General features: G+C 53.2%; 2 protein-coding genes across 2 annotated transcripts; both read left to right on the top strand.

The window, feature by feature from the left end:
* Positions 1–168: 168 nt before the first annotated feature.
* On the top strand, positions 169–3,305 carry Tnnc1 (troponin C1, slow skeletal and cardiac type). Its single transcript, XM_048421526.2, has 6 exons — positions 169–295; positions 1,659–1,689; positions 1,909–2,055; positions 2,362–2,476; positions 2,865–3,001; positions 3,087–3,305. The coding sequence occupies exons 1-6, from the start codon at positions 272–274 to the stop codon at positions 3,116–3,118; spliced, it is 486 nt and encodes a 161-aa protein (XP_048277483.1). The 5' UTR covers positions 169–271; the 3' UTR covers positions 3,119–3,305.
* Positions 3,306–8,791: 5,486 nt separating this feature from the next.
* Sema3g (semaphorin 3G) lies at positions 8,792–21,126 on the top strand. Its single transcript, XM_048421221.3, has 16 exons — positions 8,792–8,965; positions 10,880–11,040; positions 11,147–11,209; positions 11,443–11,562; positions 11,837–11,927; positions 12,042–12,158; positions 12,319–12,464; positions 12,662–12,776; positions 12,887–12,956; positions 13,234–13,378; positions 13,639–13,870; positions 13,959–14,050; positions 14,895–14,936; positions 16,328–16,562; positions 16,822–16,955; positions 18,592–21,126. The coding sequence occupies exons 1-16, from the start codon at positions 8,851–8,853 to the stop codon at positions 19,054–19,056; spliced, it is 2,343 nt and encodes a 780-aa protein (XP_048277178.1). The 5' UTR covers positions 8,792–8,850; the 3' UTR covers positions 19,057–21,126.
* The last annotated feature ends 49 nt before the right edge of the window (positions 21,127–21,175 follow it).

Below are 21,175 nucleotides of genomic sequence, written 5' to 3'. Positions count from 1 at the left end.
TTTTTTTTTTTTTTGAGAATTTACTGTGGAACAGATGGCAAGAGACCTGGTCCTGGCGGTCCTTCACAGTTTCTGGCCCAGGCAGAGGATGCAGGGACTCTGGCCAGCCTGAGATTACAGGGACCAGGGGAGGGGGTGGAGGATATTACAGGCAGTGGTGGGCTGGGCTGGGAATGCAGCAGGAGGTGGAGGGAGGCAGGGCTATTTAAGCCCAGGCTGAGGGCTGGCAGGCTGGCAACCCCAGTAGCCTGTCCTGTGAACTGCCTCCAGCATGGATGACATCTACAAAGCTGCGGTGCGTGCGAGATAAGTCTTAAAAGGGTTGGGGTGGGTAGACCTATTGGGGGTTCACTCAGCTCAGAATGGGAGATGGGCGCCCCTCAAAGGAATAGTGGGGCTGACATTTGGATGGTGCAGAAAAGGAAGGAGTCTCCGAGTCTGGAGAGGGCTGTCAGGGTGGCTAGAGGGTGTGGTTTCAACTTCTAGCATCCTGTGTCACCCCTCTGTTTCTAAATATCTAGTCTGTCACCGTCTTGGCTCCACCTCTGTATTTGTGTTTCTGTTCTCTAGGTCTTTTGTTCTTTTCCTCAAGGTCTTCCCATCTCTGTTCCTTCCTCATTGTCTCAGTTCTGCCACCCTGCTCTAGCCCCTTAGCTGACTGCAGAAGCTTTAGGAGGTGGGAGGCAACTATGAGGAGGGCTGCAGAGTGTGAATTCTGGGATGGAGAAGGTACTTAGAAGATCCAGGCCTGGGGAGAGGTAGGAGAGGAAATGAAAGCTGAAGCCTTGTTCTTATTGTAAGGTCTGGCAGGCTCAGGGCTTTAGGTAGACGTGGAGGGTGGTAAGAGTCAGGGCTAGAGGATGTCACCCCAAGACTCTGCACTCTCCTCGGGACTCTGAGGGGCTTTTGATATAACCTCTACCTTGTTTGCTAGGACAAGAAAATTCTAGCAAACAGCTGTTCGCAGGGAATTCTCCCCCAGCCCCCAGCCCCCAGAATATGGCCCTTCTTGGGAGCTGGGAAGGGCTGCAGCTGGTTCCTACGGTATCCTTGCCTAACTTGTAGGAGTTCGTGGAGCTGGAGTGGGGGGGTATCCCTCCACCCAGTGCCCATACAAGGCCTGGCGGGGCTGGGGACTAATTTTGGCTCCTGAGGCAGCACCAGTAGGCCAGGGGGGCAGATAACACTGCCCCACCCCCCACCCCCTGCATACCAAAGTCCCCAGAACAATCACCAGGTTTAACTTTGTCCTCTAAAAATAGCCCAGTGGCCAGCCACCCTGGTCAGGTTACCGTGGGTGGCTTCACTCACCCTCACATCAGTTTTATTGTCTCAACCTGAGGGACAGCTGTCTCTAACTAAGGCCATGCAGCTTAGGTTTCATTAGGGTGACCTAAAGGACATGGAATGGTCAATGAGCATTGTTACTCAGGACACCTTGCTCCTGGAAGCGGTGCCTGCCAGTCACTTTGGCCTCTAGCCTAGCCTCTGGAAGATCAGCTGGGTCACCTTTGGGTTTGGGGCCCAGTAAAGGAGGACCGAGGACTTCCTCTGTAACCTGGGAGTGTGAGCCTCCTTCCCACCTGGAATGGGTCAGTCTCTCCAGCAGTCTCTCCTGAGGCCTGAGTCTGGGTCCTGAGTTCCCTTTTCCTCTCTAGGTAGAGCAGTTGACAGAAGAACAGAAGAATGGTAAGTGTCTCCCACTGAGAAGACAGTGGGGTAGGTGGAGGGACTGTGGGGATGCCTTTCCAGGAGAAAACCCCGGATTAGAGGCCATAGTCTGAGGGTTCTCTGCTGTGACTTCAAAGGACTCTTGGAGGGAAGTGGGCAGTTTGCTGGTGGCCCTGGGACTGGATTTCTAGTGTCCTGGCTGCTGATCCTATTTCTTCACCCTGCCGTTGGACACAGAGTTCAAGGCCGCCTTTGATATCTTTGTCCTGGGTGCGGAGGATGGCTGCATCAGCACCAAGGAGCTGGGCAAGGTGATGAGGATGCTGGGCCAGAACCCCACACCTGAGGAGCTGCAGGAGATGATCGATGAAGTGGACGAGGATGGTGAGCCCCTTCACCCACTCCAGTCTTCACACACAGGCCTCCAAATCTTAAACATTTCACCCAGGAACTCGGCAAGTAGCTCATGCCTGTAATCCCAAGAAGGCGGAGGCAGTACGGTTGTGAGAGTTTGAAGTCAGTCTGACTGGGTCACATAGGGAGCTCCAGGCCAGCTTGGACTATAGAGCAAGCTTCTGCCTCAAATAAGAAGAGAGGACAAATGAACACTCTAGCCCTATCGTGTTGGCGTGGGAGGGCACTGCCCGGTGCTAACCGTGTCCTCTCTCCGGCCCTGCTGTCTACCCACAGGCAGCGGCACAGTGGACTTCGATGAGTTCCTTGTCATGATGGTTCGGTGCATGAAGGATGACAGCAAAGGGAAGTCTGAGGAGGAGTTGTCGGATCTCTTCCGCATGTTTGACAAGTGAGAACGTGCTTGGCTTCTGTCCCTGACTCAAGTAGAGGGTGGAAACCGGGCGGACGCCTCTAATTCTGGTACTCAGAGGCAGGTGGATCTCTGAGTTCAAGGCCAGCCTGGTCTACTGAGTAGGTTCCTGGACAGTCAAGGCTACACAGAGGTGTAGAGAAACCTTGTCTTGAGGAAACAAAACAAGAGGAAAGGGGGAGGAAAGAAGAAGAAAAAAAGAAAGAAAGGAAGGAAGGAGGAGTTTCAGATCCCATGCTAGATACCATATAGTCCATCTCCCATTCTGTGTAGTTAGTGTCCCTGCCCTGCCTCCTGAGGTTGTAGGGTAGGGTCCCGCCTTCTCCACCTTCTCCTGAGCCCTGAGGTTCCCCTGCCCTCCCTGTAGGAATGCTGATGGCTACATTGACTTGGACGAACTGAAGATGATGCTGCAGGCCACGGGCGAGACCATCACGGAAGACGACATTGAAGAGCTCATGAAGGACGGCGACAAGAACAATGACGGCCGCATTGACTACGATGGTGAGTGGGTGGGAGGACCAATCTGCTGCTGTTCACCCTCTGCCCGGGCCTTGCCTCTGACCCACACGTGGTCCTCTTTCCACAGAGTTCCTGGAATTCATGAAGGGTGTGGAGTAGACCCTGGCTTTATTCAGAGTTGCCCACGCCTGTCTTCCCTCTCCAGTCAGATCCTGTGGTACGGGTGCAACTGGGTTCTCTGGACTCTGAACCTGGTTGTGTCATTTAACCGTGTCCCCCGACCTCACCCCCAGACTCTCTCCCCATTCCTGTCCTAGGGGCTGCAAATAAATCCTTGCTCCCCAGAGGCTGGTATCTTGCTCTGATTTTCCTGGGGCCACAGTCTTTTCTCAGGGGTTCCCTTCTTCCTGATGACCCCATCCGTGTAAGGCTAGCTGCAGAGCCCGGGTTCTGACTGTTCAAGCCACCCTCTGCCAGAGGTCATCAGGTCAGCGATAGCTCGCTCTGTGCCTTCCCAGTGACTGGACTCCGCGGCAGCCACAGAATCTGTGCTCTAAGAAGCTCTGATCTTCACTAAAAGCCGTCCATTCCCACTTTCCCATTCTAGCCAGGCTCTGGGATGGGGGTGAGCTGCCTGCGTCAGTCAGTATGGCAGCCAACAGATATCCTCTCAGGGAGCAGTTAGTTCAGTGAGCACTGGATGCTTCCTGGCACAGCAGCCTCTCCATCCTGGTTGGAACGAAGCTAAATCACATGAGACCCAGCAGGCTTGGTGGCTCTAACGATCTTCCCGCTGCCTTATATTTCCCACCAGGAATATTGATTCCTGGCCTCTGACGAGCATGTGTTTACTCCACAATATATCATTCATTTTACAGATGAGGACCCAATGACCCAGAGAGCCAAGGTCATCTGGCAAATCTACAAGAGGGCTTAGCCACCTTGGAGCCAGCCAAGGACTCTGACAGACTAGGTCAAGTGGACCTACCATCTAGTTCCTTTGGCCCTCTGAGACTGGCCTCCAGTCACCCATCTGGTCTTTTTCCATGACAGGAAATGAAGGCCTGAGATCTAGAGATATCACCAGCTTAGTGGGGGTGCCTAGGTCAGAGCTGCAGCCAGAATAGTGACTGGGGAGGGGTAATAGGGGGTTTGCAAGGAAGTAGAGGTGTTGGTAGCAATGCTTTCAGGACAGACAGCTGATTGTGACAGCCAGGCTCCAGCCAGAATGTTAGCAGCTGTCCTAGCTCAGCCCTGCTATTGTGCTGCCTCTGCACCTGTGCCGCAGCCTAAGCATCCTCCAGACAGGCTGCACATTCCGGAGAGAGTCTTGGAATTCTAGACATGCCTCTGGCCAGGCGAGAGCTGCCAGGAGTTCTCGGTCCCTGCAGAGCCATGGGAGGAGTGGAGACGGGTCCTCACAGGCCTGCCCTTGGGATTGGAAACTGGAGAACTGGGGGTCCTATGAAGACACCCAGAGTGACCCAGCAAGGATGCCCAAGAGGCGGAGGAGCCGCAGTTGGTGGCGAAGCCTGGCCTCCTGGTCTGTAGTACTCAGAGAAGGATCTACAGTTTATAAATGAGTTTATTAAATATGTAGCAAGCAAAAGTAAAAAATAGTCACAGACGGAGAGAAGCAGTAGCTAGCAGAACATCAAATCATCAGCAGAGATGCTGTCAGTGGGGCTGAGAGCGCGTGCAGAAGGCAATGCCATCCAATGGGAAAGTTATAATCATCCAGCGGAAATCAGCTGGGGCAGCCTGTTTAGATGACTGTGTGGTGTACCTAATGCGGAGAGTTGTGGTGGAGGAGACCGTCTCAGTGAGTAGAGGAACAAGTTGCCGCAGATAGATAACTTTGAGTTGGTTCACACAATAGCGGTAGAAGCCACAGGACAAGCTGAAGCAGCCAGTGGGGCCCAGCTGAGCTTTTTTCCCGGTGCCTTCATCCTCACTGCAGACATTTTTTCCCATTTGTTTTTTTTCTTTTTATTAATTAATTTTTTTCATTTATTTTACATCCTTATTGCAGTTTTCCTTCCCTCCTCTCCTCCCATTTCCTCCCCCAGCCTTTCCTTTGCCCTCCTCCCTTAATCCACTTCTTCTCTGTTTCTGTTCAGAAAAGGGCAGGCCTCCCATGGGTGTCAACAAAGCACAGCATATCACTTGGCGGTAGAACTAGCTCCTCCCCTTGTATTAAGGTTGGGGGAAGCAACCCAGTATGAGGAATAGGTTCCCAAAAGCCAGCCCAAGTGTTAGGGACAGATCCTGATCCCACTGCTAGGAGTCACACAAACAGACCAAGCTACACAATTGTCACACACATGCAGAGGACACACACATCGGTCCCATGCAGGCTCCCCAGCTGCCGGTCCAGAGTCTGTGAGCACCTATGAGCCCAGGTTAGTTGTTTCTGTGGGCTCCCTTGTGATGACCTTGACCCCCACACCACTGCAGACATTTGTACATCCTAGGATTAAATAATAGTAGTATCAGTTGGAAACAATTGACCTTCTGGCTGTTCTCAAGGACACAGTGTTTTTATTCTTGGACTGTTAGTTATCTCTCTGCTGTTGCAGGGCTAGGGGGCAAGTCTGCCACAAGAAACATTTTGGAGAATATTTAAAATAAACATACTGGAGTCTGGTCCAAAAGAAATTTCCCTGACTCCCAGGTTCCATTTTTTTTTGTTTTTTGTTTTTTGTTTTGTTTTTCAAGACAGGCTTTCTCTGTAGTTTTGAAGCCTGTCCTGGAACTAGCTCTTGTAAACCAGGCTGACCTTGCTCGAACTCACAGAGATCCGCCTGCCTCTGCCTCCCGAGTGCTGGGATTAGAGGCCTACACCACCACCGCCCGGCTGGGAGGGATGTTCTAAGGTGCACACAGAAAGGTGTGGCCTTCTTGGTGAGCACTTGAAGAGTGCCTGAGGTCTGTGGAGAGAGGGGGATGGGCAGTGACTATGCTGGAAAGAGGAGGGGGGCCTCGCCTACTGCATAGCTGCCTCTTTGCCTGGGGTTCAGGGAGGAGCTTGAAGGAGAGAAGGAATGACCCTGCTCACCTTGGCTGTCCTCATCAGCTGTCAGAGGTGGGAGCCATTCTGGGAGAGATGAAGATCAGGACGCATTCACTGAAGGGCGTTCTAGAAAACGCCATGGGAATGGAGGACAGAAAAAGGGAGCCATTTCATCCAGGCATTACTGATTCAGAATTGTACCAGGAACAGCTGGGCTGTGCAACCATGCATGTACCCATCTGGGGGCACCTGCTACCTGAGCACACATGAATCAACCCAGCCAGGAATCCCAAGCGCCCACCAGTTAAAACCATGGCGCTGACATGCATCACTTATTTCTGTCCTCTCTACTGTGGAGTTGTGTCATCCTTTGATTGGATAGGGCTTTCTCCAGGAAGCCTCCCTTGATTTTTTTTCCATCAGAAGAACTCACCGGAGCTTCTTCTGTGTCTTTGCATTGTGGTGTCTCAGGCAACTGAGGCGATTCCAGCACAAATCCAGATTGGTTCTTTTGATTCATCATGAAGTTCCACCTTTGTCCATTAGATGGCACTAGGTGTCTGTGCAAGGCTCCGATCTGAGCCTTTAGGGTACCTTTGGGTCTGCAGCTGGTGGGAAGGGTCCTTTAGGAAAGATTTGTCTCCTGCAGTCTAGACTGGGAAACTGAGGAAGAAAAGGAGAAAGGGTGGGATGGAGAGAGAGGGAGCGAAAGAGTGAGACACTCGACTGAGTCCACACAGCTGAGTATGGGCCTCCAGGCTCTGTCACAGATTCTTTCTATGACATGAAGTGTCCCTACCACCCCGGGTGCCTGCCCTGAAAGACACAGGCCTCCCTACAGCCACAGCTAGGGTCTGGCCGAGTATAGACCTCCAAGGTGGTGGCCGGAGGAGGCACCCTACTCACAGTCTCAACTTGCCGCGTGTCTAACTCAGTCTCAAGCACGGCATAAAGCCTCAGCCTGGGCTTTATCACAGTGCTTCCCCAGGAAAGCAGAGGCAGAATGTCTCCACCCTACTGAATTTCCAGGATAGGGTCCACTCTGTCAGACCCTGTACAAATAAACCGTTCTTCAGTGTATAAGTTCATATCCAGGATGGCTGATCCCTTGGCTTCAGAGGGAGAAGGCAGACCCAGGTTGTAAAGGGCATCAGTTAGGGTTCTTCAGAAGGAAACCAAGGCAGGGTGGGATGGAGGTGGTTGTTAGTGTCTCTGAGCAGTCCCTGGTCTGTTTCCAAGTAAAAAGCCCCACACTGTATTAATGTTCTAGGGTCCAGGGGAATAGGGAGGTGGAATTGTAAGCCATGAATCCTTTTCATGCTGAGCCAAGGGCTAATCTGTTTCCTTTCCAGAGATGAGATAGGGAGGGAAGATAGGGTCTCAGAAGCAAAAGAGGGCCCCAGGGCTGAGCTGAGCCTCTTCTGCTAGGATCGGAGTCGGGTACCTCTCTGAACAGCTGCTCCTAAATTTCCTGCCGCCCACCTTCTGAGAGCGCAGGCCACTCCATCTTAGAGACCCACCCTACAGGCATTCCTAGAATTCTGGACGCTCTAACTTTGAAGGTAGTGGATTCTGATAGGAAGGCGGCGGGTGGGGTGAGGTAGGAGCCGGGGATAGCAGGAACAGAAGCTGCTCTGAAATGGCGTGGAGGCTCGCACTTACCCAGATCCAGTTCCTCGCCGCATCTCCCCTCGTCTCCTTTCCTGTACTTACCAGAGTTCGAGGCAGAACCATGGCATGTAGGACTTGTGGGCTTGGGAAGAACTCTCCACTGACCCAATGTGGCTCTGGCCCCTGGGCTTTGAAATTCTGGGGCCTGAAGGAAGCAAGACAATGGAAGGTCCCCTGGGTTTCCAATAAACCTTGTTCCCACCTCAGAGAAAGCCTGAGCTGAGACAGAAGCTGATAGATTCAGGGTGGGGCTGTGGAGCTTGGGGAAGTCTGTGTAGGTGACCTTAGGCCAATAGTTCTCAGCCTTCCTTACCTGCAGACCCTTAAATACAGTTCCCCACGTTGTGGTGACCCCCCCCCCCATACAGTTATTTTCATTGCTACTTTGTATCTGTAATTTCGCTACTGTTACGAATTGTAATGCAAATATCTGTAGTCTCCCCTTCCCAGACAGGGTTTCTCTGTGTAACAGCCCTAACTGTCCTGAAACTAACTATGTAGATCAGGCTGGCCTCGAACTCACAGAGATCTATCTGTCTGCTTCTGCCTGCCAAGTGCTGGGATTAAAGGCATGCGCCTTCAGGGCCTGGCTAATTATCTGTGTTTTCTGATGGTCATACACAACCCTTGTGGAAGGGTTTTTCGACACCAAAGGGGTTACAACCTTCAGATTGAGAACTACTGCCTTAACCATTCATTTCTTACCACTGCAGACCTGTGAAGTGTGGTGGTTCTTAAGCCCCTGCCAGGATGAGCTGCTTGGGTTGGAAATGAGCTCTCTACCCCCAGCAGCTTTGGCGGTCCAGGAGAGCTGGGCAGTCAGGTCGACCATGTCTCTGGAGAGGCAGGGAGCCAAGGCAGAACCCCCACTTGACCCTGACCTCTTTTTCAGGTTGTCTTGCCCCTTTGCCACAAGAAGCCTGGGTACTTGCATTCGTGAGTGTCCATCATTTAAACTATCCACACCTCAGCTAGGAGGGAGTCTTCTAAGAGGGAACCAGACTGGCTTCCTGCCCAGGAACTGAATGGGCCAACTGAGGTGGCTGGAGAAACTGCAGGTAGATGGCAGCCTTGGAGCTCTTCAGCTTCCCTCGGCCTCCCGGCCCTCCCACCCAGCACTGGGTGGAGTCACCACCTTATAAGTAGCAGGCCTGGTGGCAGCAGCGCAAACTACATCCAGCAGCTGGATCAGAGCTTGATTCCCAGCATGGTCCCCTCGACTTGGGTCATCTGCTGCCTCCTGGGGAGCCTCTTGCTCCATGGGGGCAGCCCCAGTCCTGGTCCCAGCCCCAGTGTGCCCCGTCTGCGGCTCTCCTACAGAGGTACTGGCCAGTGCTGCCCTGTTCGTGTGCATGTTGTGAATGTCTGTGAATGTCTGTGGCTCTAGGACATCCCTTAGCCAGCCATCGGCAGCAGGGGTAGAGCCAGGCTCTGTAGATCCCTTGGTCAGCCCCTGAATGGTGCTAAGGATGACTGTGTGAGGAAAGAGAGACACATCCTGGGAGCCATGGCCAAAATGGGAGACTAATGCAGGGTGGAAACTGAGGAGGCTGCTGCAAGGGGAGGGAGGGAGATGGAAATTCTGAGAGACCTCCATAGGGATGGGCACAGAGCTGGGAGGGGGACAGAGGGACAGGCAGAAGGGAGTGTATAGAGAGGGTCTGGGTGGACATCAAGGGTGTGGGTAGAAGTCAGCCCTTGTCCTGAGCCATAGGGAAGGGAGGAGCCTCTTCTGCCTCTTGCAGCCTGTTCTGGTTTATCATCCAAGATCACTTTATCATCCCCTCTCCACCTATCATCCAGGAGAGTCTCAGCTTCCCTCTACCATTCGGCGTGGTGTGTGTGTGTGTGTGTGTGTGTGTGTGTGTGTGTGTGTGCACGTGTGTGCAGAGGGGGCCTCCCATTCTAATCTAGCTGTGTGGTACTGTCTCCTTTGACGGTCTATGGGGAAAGATGCTTAAGACTAAGATTTCATTACAGATTCTTCTTCACCAAAAATGTATCACATTTATTTATTTATTCATTTTGAGAGGCAAGAGGGAGAGAGACAGGGAAAGGGAGAGGGATGGAGAGAGAGAGAGAAAGAGAGAGAGAGAGAGAGAGAGAGAGCACATGTTGCACATGTGGAGGTCAGAAGACAAGTTGCAGAATTGAGGCTCCAAGGGATCAAACTCAGGTTGTCAGGTTTGGTACCAAGTGTCTTAGCTCACTAAGCTGTCTCACCAGCCCTGCAGACTGTCCTTGTGGGGAAGAATCACTCTCCTCTGGGAACCTCAGTTAGAAAGTGGAAGGTCCAAGCTTGCTGTGGAGACCAAGGGGAGCTGCGGTTTTGAGGGGAGATCAGGCTCCTAGAAATGGCCTGCAGGATGGAAGTAAAGAGTCCATATTAACCAAGGAGGGCTTTCTGAAGAGACCACCAATGAGTTTGGGGATGGCGTGGAGGGCCGGAGGAGCTCTAGGCAAAGGGTTGCTCTGAGCCTTCCCAAGAGTAACAAGTCCACCAGCTCTTTGTTGACGCATCACTCCTGCCTCCCCAGGGAACTATATCAAGACCCATAACTCTTGGGGCCCTTGATCCCTCCATCTCTGGGGTCAGCTGGCAGGGCAGTGTCTGTGAGGGAGAATGTCATTTACCAAGCAAGAACTCTGAGGCTGAAGTTCTGTCTGACTGTGCCTAATCTGCTCTGTGCCATGTTGTTCCCTTTCCCCGAACCTGTCCACCTTCCTGGTGGAGCTGGTCTTGCAAATGTTCACACTCTACCACCTTCCTCCTGACTCTCCAGACTCTTCGTCAAGCTTGCTGACATAATTTCTGTTGGTGGGGCTGTCTTCCCCGGCACTTAGCAAGGTACAGATAGGATCCTGGGAAGTAAGTGGTCAGCTGAAAGATCAAGAGTCTGAAGAATGGAGGAGGGAGGGTAATTGGGAATTTGCTTAGTGGTAGAATGCTTGGGTGCTGAACGTGATGGAAGGTGGCCCTAAATATAATCTCCAGGACCACTTTAAAATAAAAAGAATGAAGGTAAATTGGGCTAGATTGGGTGGGAGCTGAGAGCTGCTTGTACTGTTTGCCCCAAGAACCATGTCCCAAAAGCCTTCGAGCAATCCTGCGCATGGCAACATTTTCCAGATGCGCGTGTGTGGTGTGTGTACAGCTGGGATCCCCATTTGCACTATCTGACTGGGGGAAGTAGGTTGAGTAGCAGACCCTAACCCTCCCCCTTGATCTCTGCTAGATCTCCTGTCTGCCAATCGCTCTGCCATCTTTCTGGGCCCACGGGGCTCCCTAGACCTCCAAGTCATGTACCTGGATGAGTATCGGGATCGCCTCTTTCTGGGAGCCCGTGATGCTGTCTACTCTTTGAGGCTGGATCAGGCATGGCCAGACCCCCGGGAGGTGAGTGGGACCGATGGGGGAGAAAGTGGGGCATCTCCAGATGGGAGACAAGAGGGAGACTCGAGACTGTGAGTAGAAGTACACTGAGGCACTGGCTGTATTTCAGGTCCTGTGGCTGCCACAGCCAGGACAGAGGGCAGAGTGTGTCCGGAAGGGAAGAGATCCTTCGGTGAGTGTTGTTGACAAGAGCCTTTCCAGCTACCCACTGCCAGGCCATGGCCTGCAGCCACTCCCCTGGTGCCTCTGCTTGGAGCCTTTGGAGCAGATCCTGAGTGTTTGGGAGGCCTGGGAAGAATGTGACCTTCACCCAAGTCCTCAGAGCTGATATGAAGCAGGGCTGAGTCTTAGAACCCAAGGGCATGGTGCACTTCTTCCTCACCCTTGGGCGCCTCCCTTCCACAGACAGAGTGTGCCAACTTTGTGCGCGTCTTACAACCCCACAACCGGACCCACCTGCTGGCCTGTGGCACTGGCGCCTTCCAGCCCATCTGCACCCTCATCACCGTGGGACATCGCGGGGAGGTGAGCCTGGTCCTGGCCCCATGAGAGACTGGGAAGCAGTGACATTTCCTCCCTGCTGTCTGAACGCTTCCCATTGAAGCAGGGTAAGACAGAGGGGGTAGGGGCTTGAAAGGCGCCTTTGTGCTGGGGTGCTGACCCCATCAGAGAGGCCTTGGATGAGGATTTCTTCCTCTACCCCCACCCTATGCTCCAGTTGCACGCCAGGGTCACTGCCTGGGTGGAGGCCTGCTTCTCTCCCAGGTGACACCCTTCTGTGCCCTTTTCCTGCCTCTAGCACGTGCTCCACCTGGAACCTAGCACTGTGGAAAATGGAAGGGGGCGTTGCCCACACGAGCCAAGCCGTCCCTTCGCCAGCACCTTTGTAGGTGGGTGACACCAAGCCAGAGTGGGCCGGGAGGGTGAGAGTTGACCTGTGGCACTGGAAAGGGATGGGCTGGTTGCTGGGCCTGGCCCTCTCTCCTGACCCTGGCCCCTTCTAGGTGGGGAGTTGTACACAGGCCTCACGGCTGATTTCCTTGGACGTGAGGCCATGATTTTCCGAAGTGGGGGTACCAGACCAGCCCTGCGTTCTGACTCTGACCAGAGCATCCTGCATGGTGAGGCCCCCTGAAGGCAAGGCTGCCTGGGATCCGTCCCTCTGTGGTGACAGAAGACAGCTAGAAGGTGGCACAGGATGGACAGGCCACACCTCTAGCTCCTGGGGTGGGGGAGTCATGTGGCTTCCCCAGTCACATCACCACCCTGTCACTCTCCCAGAACCCCGGTTTGTGATGGCTGCTCGGATCCCGGATAACTCTGACCGGGATGATGACAAGGTCTACTTCTTCTTCTCTGAGACTGTCCCATCACCAGATGGTGGCCCAGGTCATGTCACCATCAGCCGTGTGGGCCGAGTCTGTGTGGTAAGCGCTGTGGTGGGGTGGTGAGGTTCAAGATCCCTGCTGTGACCTCCTTCCTAGACTGTCCCTCCACAGTAGAGAAACTGAGGCAAGGATGCAGCGCTGAAATCCATCCCTCTCCCTATGGTTGGGGTAGAGGAACAGAAAGTGGGGCCCACCCTCATGGGGCATAAAGCCAACTCCAGCCTCCCATTCCCCAGAATGATGCTGGCGGCCAGCGGGTGCTGGTGAACAAGTGGAGTACCTTCCTCAAGGCCAGGCTGATATGCTCTGTGCCTGGCCCCGGTGGCGCTGAGACTCACTTTGACCAACTGGGTAAGGGAATGGCCAACCAGGACTGGATTCTGGGGGTAGGGAGGGCTCTGAGCAGGTAAGTCAGAACCCTGGTAGCTGCTATGATGCTGACGCCTCTCTTTGTGTCCCAGAGGACGTGTTTCTGCTGTGGCCCAAGGCAGGGAAGAACCTTGAGGTGTACGCGCTGTTCAGCACCGTCAGGTGGGCACACTTTATGTCCCGCACCCAGCCACCCCAGTCTGGTTTCTCTATTGAGCCTCTGCCCTCACGCCACAGTCTTTCCATTGTTTTTCTCCCTGACTCGGTGACGCTGTGACTCTTCTCTCATCTTATCTTGGTTTTGTCACTGTCTCTGTGCTCTATGTTCCAGTCTTTGTTTTCAGTAGACACTGTCAGCTTCTGTATCACCTACTGAGCCAGTCTGTATTACCTGCAACCCCCTTGGCCTGGCCTGATTGTCCCTGTTTGTCCTTGGCAGTGCTGTGTTCCAGGGCTTTGCCGTCTGTGTGTACCACATGGTAGACATCTGGGAGGTCTTCAATGGGCCCTTTGCCCATCGAGATGGCCCTCAGCATCAGTGGGGACCTTATGGGGGCAAGGTGCCCTTCCCCCGTCCTGGCGTAGTAAGTAACTGCTTGGACTAGGCAAAGGAGTCCTAAGTAGACGATGCAGGTGGTAGGGGTGGGGGGCAGGGGTAGGGAGGAGCTCCTCTGTAGGAAAAGCTTCAGGCTTACATCCATCCCATGGTAGTTGTGGGCCGGGTCTCCAGAGGGCTTGGGAGGAGAGCCTCTGCTACGTGCCCCCCTCCCCCGCCCGGAGGTGGAAATAGGCCTGGCAGTGCCATCCTAGGGACTGCAAGTGTCCCCTTTGTTGCCACTTGCAGTGCCCTAGCAAGATGACTGCACAGCCTGGGCGACCCTTTGGCAGCACCAAGGACTCCCCAGATGAGGTGCTGCAGTTTGTCCGAGACCACCCACTCATGTTCCAGCCTGTGAGGCCCAGGCGTGGACGCCCTGTCCTGGTCAAGACTCACTTGTCTCAGCAGCTGCGCCAGATTGTGGTGGACCGAGTGGAGGCGGAGGATGGGATCTATGATGTCATCTTCCTAGGGACCGGTAGGAGGGCGAACAGAAGTAGCCAGGTTTGTGGGGATAGGGCAGTTCCTTCCTTCTTGTCTCACTAACCCTTGTTCCCTTGCTCCAGATTCAGGGTCTGTGCTCAAAGTCATGGCCCTCCATGCTAGTGGCTTGGCTGAGCCTGAAGAAGTGGTGCTGGAGGAGCTCCAGGTGTTTAAGGTGAGCAATGGAGGGGGGGGCTCTACCTCCCACCCTTGGGCCTGGGGTAGGTTCCAGGGGAGAAGCTCAAAATATGGCACGTACTGCTAAAGAGGCCCTGGGATGCTTCTATAGTACTGGGAGAGCTAAGGTAGCAAGTGGACTGTAGACTCAAATGCCTGGTGCTTTCTGGGGAAGGAACGCCAAGGTGAGCACCTTTGACAAAGCCTTATCGGGTTCAACTTGCAGTGATAAAGTGGGTGAAACTCCAAGTCCCCAAGAGTTCTCCTCCCCACGTATATCTGGACAGGGGTTGTCTCTGTTTGGGAGGCTGTTTTGATTCTGGACATGAGGCAAATGATTTAGGGCAGTTGGTTCACGGCTGGGGAACACTATGGGAAGGGATGGTAGACCTCTGTGCCGAGTCTCCCGCTTGACCTGCAGGCCAGCCAGGATGAGGGGACATTTCTGGATGTCAGGAAGAGACTATCCAGCTGTATATGTATTTATTTGTCTGCATTCAAACTCAGAGAAGGCTACCCACCTTTGCCTGCTCTGCGCTAGCACGAAAGGTGCTCACCACCATACTCAGTGTTTGCTTTCGTTTTGGGGATCACATGTCTCTATGTAGCTTAGCTTAGACTGAGACTTACTATATAGAGCAGGCTGGCTTCGACTTCTCCGTCTTCGTGCCTTGACTGCTCAAGCACCACCTTTCCCCAACCGCACCCATCCTTTGCTGCCAGGAGGTACAGTGATCAGGTGGAGGGCAACTGACTCCTACACAGGGTTTGGGGGTTGTTGAAGGCAGGGATGCTGGGCACAGTCTTCACCAGCCCATCCTAAGACCCCATCCCTTCTGCAGGTACCAACACCCATCACCCAGATGGAGATCTCTGTCAAAAGGGTAAGGCCCACCCCTTCCCCATGTCCCCTCTCCTAAACTTGCTTTGGGTTCTATTGGAGAGCTGGGCCCATCAGATTTGATTAGGTCTCGCAGCTAAGGCCAAGTCCATCAGGGAGCCGAGTGTCATGTGTTCAGATAAAGCCACAGAAGCCCCTGGGGGAGCCTTGGGAATAAAATTCAGATTTCTAATCAAACAAGATTCCTCTCTTTAGTGGTGTGCTGTATGCCCTTAACCGTGTGTGTATGTGTGTCTGTCTGTCTGTCTGCCTATTGGCTAGAGGATCTATCTCCTTAGTGTCATTCTTCAGGTGCTGCTCACCTTTCTTTGAGACAACCCGTTGGCCTGGAGCCTGCCGATTAGGCTAGAGTGGCTGGCCAGGCGTCCCCAAAGCCACATGTCTCTGCTTCCCCAGCCTGGAGTTGCAGACGGGGCCACCATACCCTGTTTTTTCACATGTAGTTTCTGAGGACTGAGCTTGGGTCCTTGTGCCTCCCCAGCCTCTGGGAGCAAACCCCAACTTCTTAAAGTTTTAAAAACTATCCTGCCAAGCTCGTGTTGCAGTGAGCAGGAGGCTGAGTCTACAGGACCCTGAACATTATCGCGACAAATGGAGGGTGAAAATAAGAGAATGGTTTGTAGAAGTGGATTCTGTCCTCTTACCGCATGGGGACAAATTCAGATTGTCAGGCGAGGTGGCCAGTACCTTTACCTGCAGAGTCATATCACTGGTCCAAACCTCAGTTTTTATACTGGGAACTATGAGCGTGGCCCAACACAAAATTATGAACTAACTTAAAACACAAGTGTTTTTTCCCTCCCCTAGTTTGTTTTTGATAACTCAGTTGCTCATACATGAGCTTTGCAGATGACAGTGTTATATCACAATGTCAGAAGTTTGGCCATGCCTGCAAGGTACAATTCTGAAGTCAGCGGTCAATCATCCAAAGTCTCTTTAGGCTAGCGGGCAAAGGTTGACAGCAAAGAAGGCCCCGAAGAAGTGTTTTTTTTTTTTTTTTTTTTTTTTTTTTTTTTTTTTTTTTTTTTTTTTTTTTTTTTCTAGAGTCAGGGTTTCTTTGTAGCTTTGGAGCCTGTCCTGGAACTAGCTCTTGTAGACCAGGCTGGCCTTGAACTCACAGAGATCCGCCTGCCTCTGCCTCCCGAGTGCTGGGGTTAAAGGCATGGGCCACCACTGCCCGGCTCTGGAAAAGTCTTATGGAAAAGCCACCAGGCCACCACCATCCATTCACAGCCTAGCACATGGTCTGGAGAACATTCATCATCTCTAGTCAGGAAGTCTTCCTGAAACTGATGGGTCTCGAGGAAATCTGGGGGTTGAGAGCCTGTTGGTGAAACCTAGCTCACCGCGGCTCTTCTTGTGTTCCTTCCCCAGCAAACGCTGTACGTGGGCTCGCCACTGGGCGTGGCCCGGCTGCAGCTGCACCAGTGTGAGACTTATGGCAGTGCCTGTGCTGAGTGTTGCCTGGCCCGGGACCCATACTGTGCTTGGGATGGTTCGTCTTGTACCCGCTACCGCCCGAGTTTGGGCAAGCGCCGGTTTCGTAGGCAGGACATCCGACATGGCAACCCTGCTCTGCAGTGTCTGGGCCAGGGCCAGAACCATGACAGTGAGTGGTGGGCTAGGGATATGGATTAACCTGTGAACTGGGCTTCATTCCTGGAAAGTATAGGCTTAGAAAAGTCCTATTGTCATAAAATCCCCGGTTTCCCTATTTGTGGGGCTACACTCTTCTCGCACTGAGAATGGCTTGCAGGTGATGAATGTCTAAGTCCTCATCACACGGGTATCTGGTGCGAGTTAGTTTGTGGTCCTCAGAGCTGGGGTCCCTGAGTTCCCATGCTGACCTGACCTGGTCCTCTCTACAGAGGAAGCTTCAGGACTGACGACCAGAGTCTTTGGCACAGAGTACAACAGCACCTTCCTTGAGTGTCTGCCCAAGTCTCCCCAGGCTGCAGTGCGCTGGTTCTTACAGAGACCGGGGGATGAGGGGACCGACCAGGTGAGTGAAGACCCGGCCTTGAGATCCGCTTCCCTCCATGAACTCCAAACCCTAAACTCTAAAAAGGGACTCTGGGGTGAACTACCAAAGATCATCCTGAGAAAAATTATACCCCAGGGTACCTAAAAAGACCTCTCCATATTTCTGCTTCTGAGAGTACCTAGGATGTAGCTACAATCAGCTTCTCTAGACTGTGAGGGGTGTAGCAGAGGTTAGAGAGAGGGAAAGGGGTCCAAGGTGGTCTGCAAGTTGTTGTGCTAACACATGGCTCAGCTTCAAAGGATCTCTTCCCCAGAGTTTCTTCTCTCCCTCAGCCCTAGTCCCTGACCACTATGTTGCCTCCTGTTGCTAGCTGTCCAGGCCTGCCTGGACCTGGACTGTACACCCTGCCTCCCACAAGTCGGTTCATGAGTTGGGTGGAAACATACACACACACACACACACACACACACACACACACACACACGAGCATGCACACAGAGAGACACGGGTCATCCTTGAAACAAGAATGCCAAGAATGCCAACTTTATTTTGTTCCAGGGCAGCTTGCATAGTACCTTCCCTGACCAATGGCCACGCCCTGGCTCTTGGGATCCTTCAGCTGCAAGCTGAAACCATTCGCATGCCATCAGGGAGGTCTCATGCTCAGAGCAGCTACAAGCATAGAAAAACAAGGCAAGGGGTCCTAGAGAATTCAGGGTCTGAGGATCCACAGTCCCCAACACCTAGCTCTAAGCTTTTTCCTCAGAAGCCAGTTGTCCGGCCAAGCCCTCTTCTGGTCCCAACTGGGAAGGTCCATCCACCCACAAGATGGCTTCAGTCTGGGGCGTGAGGCAGAGCAGATTTGTGAAGGGTTTTCCCATGGGGAGGGGAAAGAAGGAGGGGTTTAATTACAAGAGGGGCTCTTCCTCCAGCTTGGGAGCCAGGGAGGGCAAGCCTGGGACCAGCTGCAGGGCTGGACACTGAGGAGATTCCCTGGAGTAGGGGGAGCAACAAGATGAGGTTACACAATGCTAACCACCCAGGCGGTTTACCCACAGTGTGCAGATGCACAGACCAAAGACCAGACAGGGTTAGTTAGTAGAACTTGGGCTCAGGGCCAGCTCTTGCCTCCCACACTTGAGTGGGCACTTAGCCCACCCGAGGCTTGGGCTGTGGGCCTCGCACTCTGGGGAAGTGAACAGGACGGACCAAGACAGGGAAGGGCCAGCATGACTGCTTATGTGTGTGTGAATATGCGCATGTTTGTAGAATTTTCCTTAGCTCAGAGTAAAATCTCATTAGACGCACACCTAACTCCTCTGCTCCCTGGTGATCTGCAGAGTTCTCTGAAGAACTTAGTGCTCTGACCTGGGGACACACACGGCCATTCAGTCTTTGAAAGCCTCCTTCATAGGTCCTTGTCCTGTGCCGTGCGAAGAGATGGGCCTGGCTGCCTGCAATTAGCTCATGGTCTTCCCTGAGATCCTGCCAAGCTTCTAGGCCCATATTGGGAAGGAGGGAATAAGCAAATGGGAGGGCCCAGGGCTTGGATCCTAAGGATGGTAAATGTGGAAAAGCAGGGCAAAGAAAGCGAGATGAAGATCCTCCCCAACTCCTTGCTAATGTCTCCTGGGCCCTCCTAACCCCCCTGTAGGTGAAGACAGACGAGCGTGTCATGCAAACAGAGCAGGGGCTGCTGTTCCGGAGGCTCAGCCGCCTGGACTCAGGGAATTATACCTGCACCACACTGGAGCATGGCTTCTCCCAGACTGTGGTTCGTTTTTCCCTGGAGGTGATTGCAGCTGTGCAGCTGGACAGCCTGTTCCTTCAGGAGCCGAGGCTAGAGGAACCCTCAGCCTGGAGAGGCCTGGCCTCTGCCTCACCCAAGTCGTGGTATAAGGACATCCTTCAGCTCGCTGGGTTTGCAAACCTGCCCCGTGTGGATGAGTACTGTGAACGTGTATGGTGTAGGGGTGTTGGGGAGCGCTCAGGCTCCTCCCGGGGCAGAGGAAAACAGCCTAAGGGCAAGAGCTGGGCAGGGCTGGAGTTGGGCAAGAAGGTGAAGAGTCGGGTGCTGAGTGAGCACAATAGGACACCCCGGGAGGTAGAAGCTGCTTAGAAGATGGCTGAGGAGGGGGTGGACAGGCTGGGCTGGGGGACTCAACAGCATCTCCCTCCCACCCAGCTAGAGCAGAGGAGGCCAGGGCACCTGGTTATCTCTGAGAGATGGAATTCTCTACCACCTATAGGAAAGACTAGAGGCTGGTGGGAGGGACCGTGCACCTCAGCCTCCCCCTGTCTCTGTGTTCTCAGCCCCAGGCTGGAGCGGGCACCCCTTGATTGTACGTCCCAAGGGGCCTGCTATTTGTTCTCAGAGATGGTGTGGCTTCCGGAGCACATTTCCCGTTGTGCCCAGAGGCAAGACAGTTGGGTGGTTCTTTCTTAGATTGCAGAACAATGGCCATTCTGAGTGGGTGTATGGGTGACTCTGAGGGCTGTATTGGCAGTTCACCAGAGAAGGGGAAAGCAGCCTCATAAGATGGCACTCATGAAGAAGCTCTTGCCCCAACAGAGGTGTGAGAGAAGGTGACGGGGGGAGGAGGGAGGGGAGCACTCTTCACCTGCCTCCATGGTTGGTATCTAGATGTTTCTCTGCCTCAACCCATCACCCTCTCATTCTTACAGACGAAAGGATTGCTGGAGCTTGGAGGTGGCCTAGCTCCCTTTTTACACCAGCATGGTACCCATTTACCAGGTCCCAAACTGTCAGGCCACATTTGTGGGGTGCCCACACCTCACCATCAGGAGGAGGTCTGTGGGGTAGAGAGAGCAGCTGCAGGAGGCCCGGGCTACTTTCTAAAGGTGAGGTAGGCACTCTCAGGCCTGTGAGGTTAGAAGTGGGCTCCCTGAGAACTGCAGCCAGTGGGCAGGGTCAGCATGCTGGGCTTTGTCTAGGGTCACAAGGAACTAGAGAGGGGTGGGTCCCTGACAGGTCCATGACAGGTGTCCTCAAGTATCAAAGTAACATCAATTGGTTCAGGAGTTACTGGGTAGGCCAGACATTTCCAACCCTGAGTCTATATTTCTTGCTAGCCATAGGGTGGTCATGATGGCTCATTTATACGACTCCCATGTTTTTCGTGGTACTTGGGGTTGAACCCAGGGCCTCATGCATGCTGGACAAGTGCTCTACCACTGAGTTATAGTCCAGTTCCCATTCTCTCTCTTTTTAATGGGAGACCATAGAGAAGAAAGCTGGTGGAGTGACAGTCCTGCTGTTCTAGGAGAGGCTGAGTAGCCAGGGCACATCTGGCCTAGGCTGGAGGGGAGAGGCTTTGCCATCAGCTGTCTCTCCAGCTGGGGAGCAGAGTGGGGGAGGAGGACAATTAAATGAAAAGCTATTCCCAGCCTGAGGGTGAACAAGTTAGTGACGCACAAGACAGACAAGAGGGCAAGTGTGAGATCCCTCCTTTGAAAAGAAGGAAAAAGAAAAGAGAGGGTGGGGGGAGGAGATGAGAAAGCAAGATAGAGGTTCTTGTTTTATTGAAGTCCAAACCTTGGGTTTATTTCCTCTATCTGCCCCTCCCCCCAGTGCTGGGATCTGAAAGTGCACCCCTTCTCCACTTTGCTCATCTGGCAAACAGCCCTGAAATCCACCCTCCCAAACCCAGATTCCCTTCTACTTGTGGGTGCCACCCCTTGGGATACTGGTGGATGAAATAAGAGGCGAGAGGAGTGGGTGGGAGCTGGAGGAAAGAAGGGGTGTGGAGACAGAGAAGTGAAGGGGGTAGACCCTTTAGAAGGAGGAGACCCTAAGAGGACAGAAAGCGGCAACCTAGCCCTCAGTGGCCTTTGGACCGAGTCTGGTTTGCCAAGTTCTGGGTAGGAGCCTCTGGAGAAATGGCACTGGAAAACATAGGAAGAAAGAACTGGACATTCTGAACAATGTACCCCTCTGCTTGGGAATAGGACAGCTCCTGTCGACAGCCGCCCTCCCCATGGTACTGTGGTCCGAGCACCTGGGAACACTGTGTGAACTGTGTTTGTGTTAGTGTTTTGGCTCCTCGGTCTTCCAGGCATACTTACTGAAATTGCTATTGATATTTTTATTGTCATGGTTACTTTTGAGTTCTGATGAGGGAAGCAGAGCCATAAAGGGATGAAAAAAATTATTTCTATCACCCAATTATATCATGACTGTATCTGTGTGTTTTTGTACTAAACTGATGAATGTGTGC

This window comes from Myodes glareolus, chromosome 5 (genome assembly GCF_982192425.1).
Source record: "Myodes glareolus chromosome 5, mMyoGla1.1, whole genome shotgun sequence".
NCBI classification, from domain to species: domain Eukaryota; kingdom Metazoa; phylum Chordata; class Mammalia; order Rodentia; family Cricetidae; genus Myodes; species Myodes glareolus.
This window is presented reverse-complemented; position numbering and strand designations above follow the sequence as displayed.

Bases quoted from the DNA above. Each gene is read 5' to 3' on its own strand.
- Tnnc1 (XM_048421526.2), top strand. From the start codon at position 272: ATGGATGACATCTACAAAGCTGCG. The intron at 296-1,658 runs GTGCGTGCGAGA...TTTCCTCTCTAG, and splicing joins ATGACATCTACAAAGCTGCG to GTAGAGCAGTTGACAGAAGA. The intron at 3,002-3,086 runs GTGAGTGGGTGG...CTCTTTCCACAG, and splicing joins CGGCCGCATTGACTACGATG to AGTTCCTGGAATTCATGAAG.
- Sema3g (XM_048421221.3), top strand. From the start codon at position 8,851: ATGGTCCCCTCGACTTGGGTCATCTGCTGCCTCCTGGGGAGCCTCTTG. The intron at 12,159-12,318 runs GTGAGGCCCCCT...TCACTCTCCCAG, and splicing joins TGACCAGAGCATCCTGCATG to AACCCCGGTTTGTGATGGCT. The intron at 12,777-12,886 runs GTAAGGGAATGG...TTTGTGTCCCAG, and splicing joins GACTCACTTTGACCAACTGG to AGGACGTGTTTCTGCTGTGG.